Genomic DNA, 9,363 nt, shown 5'->3' with positions numbered 1-9,363 from the left:
ATGAGCCTCCAGTCCCCATCCAGACTGCTGGAGCTGGCAGGGCAGAGCCTGCTGAGGAACCAGTTCTTGACCATCTTCACCCTGGATGAGCTGCCCAGGGAGGTCTTCCCTCTGATGTTCATGGAGGCCTTCAGCATGAGACGTTTTGAGGCCCTGAAGCTGATGGTGCAGGCCTGGCCCTTCCTCTGCCTCCCTCTGGGATCCCTGATGAAGACACCTCATCTGGAGACCTTGCAAGCTGTCCTGAGGGGACTTGATACACTGGTGGCCCAGAAGGTTCGCCCCAGGTGAGGTGACTCAGGTGGCTTGCGGGGAAGGGTCCAGGCATCCAGGGAAGGGACAGCTGGCTCAGGAGGAGTGGTGGGGTTGGGGAGCTAGGGTGGCTCAGAGCCTTCTGACAGTGCCCATGAGAGGCCTTGGCCTTTGCCCAGATCCTCTGGGAAAGGACTGCTCACCATACAGGGTCCACTGAGGAAACAGGAGCCTGCTTCCTCCCAGCAGAAAGTAAAGGTATTAGAAGTGGGTACAAGGCAGAATCCAAGGGGGAACAGGATGGAGAAGAGACAGAAGGAGGAGCACTGAGGACAGGAGCAGCTGACTGATGTCCTGGATGTGGAGTGAAAGCTCAGGTCAGGGGTGGGTCCTTGCCTACATTCTGAGCTTTTCCCCTATGTTACTCACAGGAGGTGGAAACTTCAAGTGCTGGATTTGCGGGATGTTGATGAGAATTTCTGGACCATATGGTCTGGAGCCAGGGTCCTCTCCTGCTCCCCAGAGGCCATGAGTAAGAGGCAGACAGTGGAGGACTGTCCAAGGATGGGAGAGCGCCAGCCCTTGAAGGTGTTCATAGACCTCTGCCTAAAGGAAAGTACACTGGATGAATGCCTGAGCTACCTTTGTGGGTGGATCCACTACAGAAGAGGCCTAGTGCACCTGTGCTGTAATAAGGTGCAGGATTACTCAATGTCCACTTCAAGTTTCTGCAATTTATTGGAAAGGATATACCCAGACAGTATCCAGGAGTTGGAAGTCTGGAAAGAGTCCTCTCTGAATAAAACAGGAAAGTTTGCCCCTTACCTGAGCCAGATGAGCAATCTTCGTGAACTCTTTTTAGCCTTCGGTTATGAGCGTGAGTTATACGTGAGCATCCAGTGGCCGTGCATTCCTGACTTGGACTCTCCATTCCTCTGCCTGTACTACCCCCAGATGCTTTATATAAAAAAGATCAGTAATATCAAAGAGCACCTGGAGCACCTGCTCAGGTAAGAAATGATGGTGAGCTTTCTCTGCAGACCATACCACAGACTTATGTTCTTTTTCACAGTAAATGTTAATGGGCATCTACTGTGTGCCAGCCACCGGTGATGTCACAGGGAATGGGACGCTAGAATGTCAACTCATTATGCTCTTCAGTGCTCTATATCCTGAAGTGGGTATCACAAGACCAGTCAAATAAGGGCAGAGGGATGGCCTGGGGTAGATGCCACAGAGAGAGGTGTGTAGGGAGCTGGTTAGTTGAGGGTTCAGATCTAGTGAGGGTGCATTTGTGAACTCCTTGTGAGGAACAGTGTATAAAGTTAATATGATGAAAACACATTCTTCATACAGAGGATGGTATGAAAGAAGGGAAGGTGTGGCCGGTTGTGGTGTCTCATGCCTGTAATCCCAGCACTTCGGGAGGCCAAGGCAGGGAGATCATGAGGTCAGGAATTTGAGACCAGTCTGGCCAACACAGTGAATCCCCGTCTCTACTAAAAATACAAAAAAAAATGTCACCGGGCATGCAGACAGGCATCTGTAATCCCAGCTGCTTGGGAGACTGAGGCAAGGGAAGTGGAGGCTGCAGTAAGCTGGGTTGGTGCCACTACACTCCAGCCTAGGTTACAATGTGAGACTGTCTCAAAAAAAAAAAAAAAGAAAGTACATCAAACCTGTGCATTTCACAGTAGCAGCTCTGTCTTCAGCAGCTTAGCAAACTGCTCTAATTCCCTGTCTGTAAAATGTTGTTTTGAACTCCAGGAAAGATAATTGATATCAGAAGTGCATGCTTCTGGGATGGAGGGTGAGGGAGTAGGTGTGAGAGTGGTACCAATCACACAGGCAAGGGTGAAAGGACTGAGCCTAAAATGGAGTGGCCCCTGAATGATCTGGGTCTTCATCAGGCAGCACCTTGCACGCAGACCATCATCTGATGATGGGAACAAACTTGTGTTTGGGTGAAACAGGCTTCCACATTGCAGTTACTATAACACCTGTGTGGTAGTAAGGTGCAGAATTAATCAATGCCCACTTCAAGTTTACCGTTGAGATGATTTCCCACCCCCCTCCTCTAACTGGCACCATTGCCCATAACTAACTTCTTGCTCTCCCCAGGTACCTCAAGAACCCCTTGGGGGCCTTTATATTCAGTGATGCTTACCTAACTGATCGGGACATGGAGTGTCTGTCTCAGTACCCAAGCCTCAGTCAGCTAAAGGAGCTGCGTCTGATTCATATCCTAATGTGGACCACCAATCTTGAGCCCCTTGGCGTTCTGCTGGAGAAAGTTGCTGTTACTCTCAAGACCCTCGTCTTAAAGGACTGTCGGATCCAGGACCCCCAACTCAGGGTCCTCCTGCCTGCCCTGAGCCACTGTTCCCAGCTCACCACCTTCAACTTTCATGGAAATGAGACCTCCATGAATGCTCTGAAAGACCTGCTGCGTCACACAGGTGGGCTGAGCAAGTTAGGCCTGGAGTTGTATCCTGCCCCTCTGGAGAGTCTTGACTACAAGGGTCATGTCAATTGGGAGATCCTCACCCCAATTCGGGCTGAGCTGATGCGTACACTCAGGGAATTCAGGCAGCCCAAGAGGATCTTCTTTGGTCCCGTCCCTTGCCCTACGTGTGGCTCATGGCCATCTGAGAAAGTGGACTTCCATCTTTGCTCCTAGGGAAGGCCTGGTTCGTGGGATGGATAAGCTTTCTTCTGGACACTTGGGAACTAAAATATTGTACATGGGTGCATTTTTTAAATTTTTATTTTATTTTTTATATTTTTTATTTTATTTTGTTTTATTTTATTTTTATTTTATTTTATTTTTTGGGACAGAGTCTCACTGCGTCCCTCAGGATGAAGTGCAGTGGCACAATCTCAGCTCACTGCAAGCACCACCTCCTGGGTTCAAGTGATTCTCCTGCCTCAGCCTCCCAAGTAGCTGGTGTTGTGGGTGTATGTCCCCACGCCCGGCTAATTTTTGTATTTTTAGTAGAGACAGGGCTTCACGATGTTGGCGAAGGCTGACCTCAAACTCCTGACCTCAAGTGATCTGACCACCTTGGCCTTCCACAGTGCCAGGTTTACAGGTGTGAGCAGCAGGGCCCGGTCAGCCGCTTCTTCAAGGAAGCACACAGCCGCGTATTTGAGGCACGTGCTCACTGTGAGTGGAAAAACAAAGGTGACTCAGCCAGGGGCAGGACTGGGTAAAAATGCTGACTTGGCATCAATGAGGCCTTCAGGGACCTGTGTCCTAGACTTAGAAATAGAACCTGAAGTTCTAGAGTGATGCAGGAGTTACCACCGCAAGGATGGTTATTTAAAAATGTCAAAAATAAATGGAACCTGAATGGAAACTTTCTGGTGTCTTCCATGATTGATCAACCTGTTTTAGACATTTATACATCAGAAGTCTCTAGAAATCTGCCTCCTGGGTTCAAGCAATTCTCCTGCCTCAGCCTCCTGAGTAGCTGGAACTACAGGGACCCGCCACCATGCCTGGCTAATTTTTGTATTTTTTATAGAAAGGGGGGTTTCACCATGTTGACCAGGCTGGTCTTGAACTCCTGACTTCAGGCAAACCATCTGCCTCAGCCTCCCAAAGTGCTCAGATTGTAGACATGAGCCACTGCACCTGGCCTGAAATTCTGATATAAGCATAAGATGTGTAATGTTCAAATCATGGTAACAGGGATAGCCACCATCTCAAGAATTTATAATTTCTTTGTGTTAGCAACATTCCAATTCCATTGTTTTAATTATGTAGAAATTTACTATGAAGTATTGTCAACATGATTTGCCCTATTGTGCTACTGAACCCTGGATCTTATTCCTATCTGTGTTTTTATTCCCATTAACCATCCCCTTCTTATTATCCGTTTCCCAGTACCCTTCCTAGCTTCTGATAACAGTCATTTTACTATTTTTAAGTTTCGTGTTTTTAATTCCCAATTATGAGTGAGAAGATGCCATGTTTGTCTTCTATAGCTGGCTTACTTCACTTAACATAATGCCCTCCAGTTCCATCCATGTTGTTGCAGATGACAGGATTTCATTCATGTTTATGGCTGAATGATATTCTATTGTGTGTATTTACCACATTTTCTTGATCCATTCATCTGTTGATGGACACTTTGTTTGATTCCATATTTTGGCTATTGTGGATAGTGCTGCAATAAATAAGGGAGTGCAGGCTGGGTGCAGTGGTGTATGCCTGTAATCCCAGAATTTTGGGAGTCTGAGGCAGGTGGATTACTTGAGGTCACGAGTTCGAGACCAGCCTGACCAACATGGTAGTGTAGATATCTCCTGGATGTATTTATTTAATTTTGGATATATATCCAGCAGTGGGATTTATGGTTCATATGCTAATCCTATTCTTATTTTTTGGAGGAAACTCCATACTGTTTTCCATAGTAGCTGTACTAATTTACATAACTACCAATGTTGTACCAGGGTTCTCATTGCTCCATATTCTCTGTAGTATCCATTATTTTCTGTTGGATTTTTATTTTTATTTGTTCAGAGACAGAGTTTTGCAATGTTCCCCAGGTGGGTTTTGAACTTCTGGCCTCAAGTGATCCTCCCACCTCAGCCTCTCAAAGTGCTGGGATTACAGATGTGAGTCACTGCACCGATCTACTGAGTAAATTAGAATCCTCGCAGGAGGCTGTGACTGTGGGTTACCTGGTTTATATCAGTTGACACAAATGTATTAGGACCTGGGAAAGCCTAAAAGTGAATGACTACAGCAGGGTGGAAAAAGCCTGAGGAAAGTATGAATATTGTGTAACATTCTATTACACAAACCTGGGTTTATACTTTTTGTTGATAGATTTTATGCCAAAAATGTAGGAGAAAAATGCCAAGCAGGAAATGCTATCACTTCTGAAGATGAACTCATAGAGATGGAAATTCTTTCAGAATTTATTTTTCCAGCTTTTTTGGGGTTTTTTGTTGTTGTTTTGTTTTTGTTTGTTTGTTTTGAGATGGAGTCTCGCTCTGTCACCAGCTTGGAGTTCAGTGGCGCGATCTTGGCTCACTGCAACCTCCTCCTCCTGGGTTCAAGCGATTCTGCTGTCTCAGCCTCTTGAGTAGCTAGGACTACGGGCGGAGACCACCATGCCCAGCTAATTTTTGTATTTTTTAGTAGTGATGGGGTTTCACCATGTTGGCTAGGATGGTCTCAATCTTTTGACCTCGTGATCTGCCTGCCTTGGCCTCAGAAAGTGCTGGGATTACAGGTGTGAGCCACAACCGCGACCTGCCTTCTTTTTTTTTTTGAGACGGAGTCTCACTCTGCTGCCCCGGTTGGAGTGCAGTGGCGAGATCTCAGCTCACTCTAAACTCTGACTCCGTAGTTGAAATGATTCTCCTGTCTCAGCCTCCTAAGTAGCTGGGATTACAGGCCTGTGCCACCATGCCTGGCTAATTTTTATATTTTTTAGTAGAGATGGGGTTTCACTATGTTGGCCAAGATGGTCTCCATCTTCTGACTTTGTGATCTGCCTGACTTGGCCTCCCAGAGTGCTGGATTACAGACATGAGCCACCGCTCCCAGCCTATTTTTCCTGTTTTAAAAGTTGGTTAATTCTGTTGCGTTTATTTTAGAGTTTATATCAGAACAATTTACAGTAAGATACACCCCTACTAGAGCTTGTCATACAGTCAAAGACAAAGTAGTTAGTACTTTTACAAATAGTAGATATGCCTTTGGAGTGATTCATAATTTTAAAATGTTATGTAAACTATGAGAATTTCTCACTTCTAGTGGAAGCACATTAAATATACACCACGAGTGAACAAGGTTTTGTCCTGAAAGGACGTGTGTGTGTGTGTGTGTGTGTGTGTGTGTGTGTGAGAGAGAGAGAGAGAGAGACAGAGCCTCACTCATTCACCTAGGCTGGAGTGCAGTGGTGCAATCTCAGCTCACTGCAACCTCCACCTCCCAGGTCCAAGTGATTCTCCTGCCTCAGCCTCCTGAGTAGCTGGGACTAGAGGCACACACCACCATGCCTAGCTAATTTTCTTTTTGTATGTTTTGTAGAGAAGGCGTTTCACTGTTTCACCAGTGAGCCACTGCAACTGGCCAACATCTCTTTATGATAAAACTCTCCATAAAACCTCAGAATAATAAAGAGTATTTTTCACACACCCACAGCCAACATCATACTGAATGGAGAAATTGAAAGCCTTTTTTTCTATGATCTGGAGCAAGACAGCAAAAGTTCTTAATAAAATGTCAGCTAATAAATGCAACAGTGCATTAAAAAGTATTATATAGGCCAGGCATTCTGAATCTCGCCTGTAATCCCAGCACTTTGGGAGGCCAAGGTGGGTGGATCACCTGAAGTCGGGAGTTTGAGACCAGCCTGACCAAAATGGAGAAAACCCATCTCTACTAAAAATACAAAATTAGCCAGGTGTGGTGGTGGGTGCCTGTAATCCAAGCTACTCAGGAGGCTGAGGCAGGAGAATCCCTTGAACCCAGGAGACAGATGTTGCAGTCAGCCGAGATCACGCCATTGCACTCCAGCCTGGGCAGCAAGAGTGAAACTGCGTCTTAAAAAAAAAAAAAAAAAAAAAGGAAAAGAAAGTAATATATAATGGCCATTCCAGGAATGCCAGACAATCTCAGAAAAATCTATGCATAATTCACCACACTAACAAATTAAAGGAGGAAAAGCAAGGTTCCTAAAAAATGCAGAAAAATCAAAGTAAATGTATAATAACATATTTTGGAAAATGAAATGTTATATATTAAAAATTTGCATTAAACATCAGATGTAATGGATAAACATTAGCTCCCTTCCTACTGAGATATGAAACAAGGTAAGACCCTCAGCAGCTTAGGATTTAGAGGCACATAGGTATTTTGGTCAGTAGGAAAGATTCCAGATCCAGATTGATTAATTTAGGTTCAAATCTGGCTCGGTGGCCAATGGCTGTATGATCTTATCCAACTTACTTAACCTCTGTGCCCCAGCTAACTCACCCATAAAAAGGAATAATCACAAGATTGACTTCACAGAGTGCTATGAGTTAATCTATTTAAGTACTTCAAGCTGGATTTGACATAGGGCAAGCAATACTTTTATTCTTATTATATTTGAAAGATATGTTAGTTAAAAATTTGGTAAGAGACCAAGGTCTATAGTTAAGTTGATTATAAGCCTTCATTCACCCTGTTGTTCTGAAAATCTGAATGACAACAAGGACGGACAAGATGGCTCATGCCCGTAGTACCAGCACTTTGGGAGGCTGAGGTGGGTGGATCACCTGAGGTCAAGAGTTCGAGACCAGCCTGGCCAATATGGTGAAACCCCATCGTAATAAAAATACAAAAAATAGCCAGGCATGGTGGCGGGCGCCTGTAATCCCAGGTAGAGTGGAGGCTGAGGCAAGAGAATCACTCAAACCCAGGAGGTGGAGGTTGCAGTGAATCGAGATCATGTCATTCCATTCCAGCAGCCTGGCAACAGAGTGAGGCTGCATCTCCGAAAAAAAAAGAAAAGAAAGAAAATTAACTATAGCAGCATGTTCATTCACTCTCCAGTGTCCAGGACTGGACAATTGTCAGGCCGTCTTCTGTAGCACCATACACTATAGCATACATGTGGATTAAAATAAATACACATATGAAATGCCAGTATATATTCTATATACTTTCCATATACTTATATCCTATAAGATCACATCCAAATTCAAGGTTGGTCAAAGAGTAGAGTGGCTATCTATGGAAAGGGGAGTGGAAATGAATCATGGTAATAAAAGGAAATAGATATAGATATCGATATGAATAGATGGACATACACACATCTAGCTGTAAGAAAGAGGAATGTCATGGACCAATCATAACAGTGAGCCAGGTAAAAAGGCTACAATTCTTGTGATTGTCTGTCTCTTTTCAGGATGCGTTGTAGCTTACCATTTTAGAAAGGCTGATGCCACAGTCATAGCAAATAAATGATTATAAAATGTGTTTCCTTTCTGGGGCATCTCTGGAGAAATCTCCAATGGTAGGAAACCTCAGTTTACTAGGCAGGTGATCACACAGGTAAAATTTTACAGATTCAATGGCACTACCATTAATTTCACTATCCTTGGTATTCTGCAAAGGTATTCAAGAACAAATGGTATCTTGAAACTAAAATTAGCTAAACTAACAAAGAAAACTGGATTATTATTATTAATATTCTTTTGAGACTGAGCTTCTGTTGCTCAGGCTGGAGTACAGTGGTGCTATGTCAGCTCACTGCAAAATCCACCTCCCAGGTTCAAGAGATCCTCCTGCCTCAGCCCCCTGAGTAGCTGGAATTATGGGCGCACCCCATCACACCCAGCTAATTTTTGTATTTTTAGCAGAAACAGGATTTCACCATGTTGGCCAGGTTGGTCTCGAACCCCTGACCTCGTGATCTGCCTGCCTCAGCCTCCTAAAGTGCTGGGATTATAGATGTGAGCCACCACATCCAGCTGAATCTTTTTTCTTTTCTCAAAAGATAGTGTCATAGTATTGGCTTCTATGCACTTAGGACAGTGAGCCCATCATTCAGTAACAATGTGACTCAATACTGCAAGACCTTGATGCAGTATTTGAAAGACTATTTCCAGTAAGTGAAGGAGGCTTTCAGTGATGCTTAGACCTTGATGCCCTAGCGTTTGGAGATTGCATCCTTTAGAAATGACGCCAAGGGAAATCTGCGCATGAGCGGCAATGGATGGGACCGTACCAGATGACTTAAACTTAAAGATATCCGAGGAAAAGCCTTCCCTAGAAGCAGACATCATCACCTGGTAGACAGCTTTTCCAAGACAATGGAACAAGACTCCATTTGATCTTCTTCCATTGACTGAGACTTGGTTTTGTATTAACACAAAATTATCAAACCTATATTCTATGTTGCTAGGTAGTTCCACCACTCAAACCAAACACTTTCTAAGATCTTCTGTTCAAAATGTAGCCACTCGCACTAACCAAAGCAATTGCTGGCTATGGAGTCATTTAGATGAAAGGGAAGGATCATAGCTAATACTACAACGTGCTTTCATCACAGTTGGGTAGCAATTGAGGATGCTACATTCATGATAAGATTTGTAATTTTGGCA

The 9,363-nt window shown here is 44.4% G+C and overlaps 1 protein-coding gene across 1 annotated transcript; it reads left to right on the top strand.

The window, feature by feature from the left end:
* On the top strand, positions 1-2,995 carry LOC129143177 (PRAME family member 10-like). The gene is made up of 3 exons (XM_054678097.1): positions 1-287; positions 684-1,262; positions 2,374-2,995. The coding sequence occupies exons 1-3, from the start codon at positions 1-3 to the stop codon at positions 2,930-2,932; spliced, it is 1,425 nt and encodes a 474-aa protein (XP_054534072.1). The 3' UTR covers positions 2,933-2,995.
* Positions 2,996-9,363: the final 6,368 nt, after the last annotated feature.

The sequence above is a fragment of the Pan troglodytes genome, chromosome 1, assembly GCF_028858775.2.
Source record: "Pan troglodytes isolate AG18354 chromosome 1, NHGRI_mPanTro3-v2.0_pri, whole genome shotgun sequence".
NCBI classification, from domain to species: Eukaryota; Metazoa; Chordata; class Mammalia; order Primates; family Hominidae; genus Pan; species Pan troglodytes.
The sequence above is the reverse complement of the archived record's forward strand: the minus strand, read 5'-3'. Positions and strand labels throughout refer to the sequence as shown.

What these genes read in the sequence shown, in the direction of transcription:
- LOC129143177 (XM_054678097.1), top strand. Translation starts at nt 1, where the DNA reads ATGAGCCTCCAGTCCCCATCCAGACTGCTGGAGCTGGCAGGGCAGAGC. An exon ending in GCCCAGAAGGTTCGCCCCAG is followed by an intron (nt 288 to 683) that starts GTGAGGTGACTC and finishes TGTTACTCACAG; the next exon opens with GAGGTGGAAACTTCAAGTGC. An exon ending in CACCTGGAGCACCTGCTCAG is followed by an intron (nt 1,263 to 2,373) that starts GTAAGAAATGAT and finishes TGCTCTCCCCAG; the next exon opens with GTACCTCAAGAACCCCTTGG.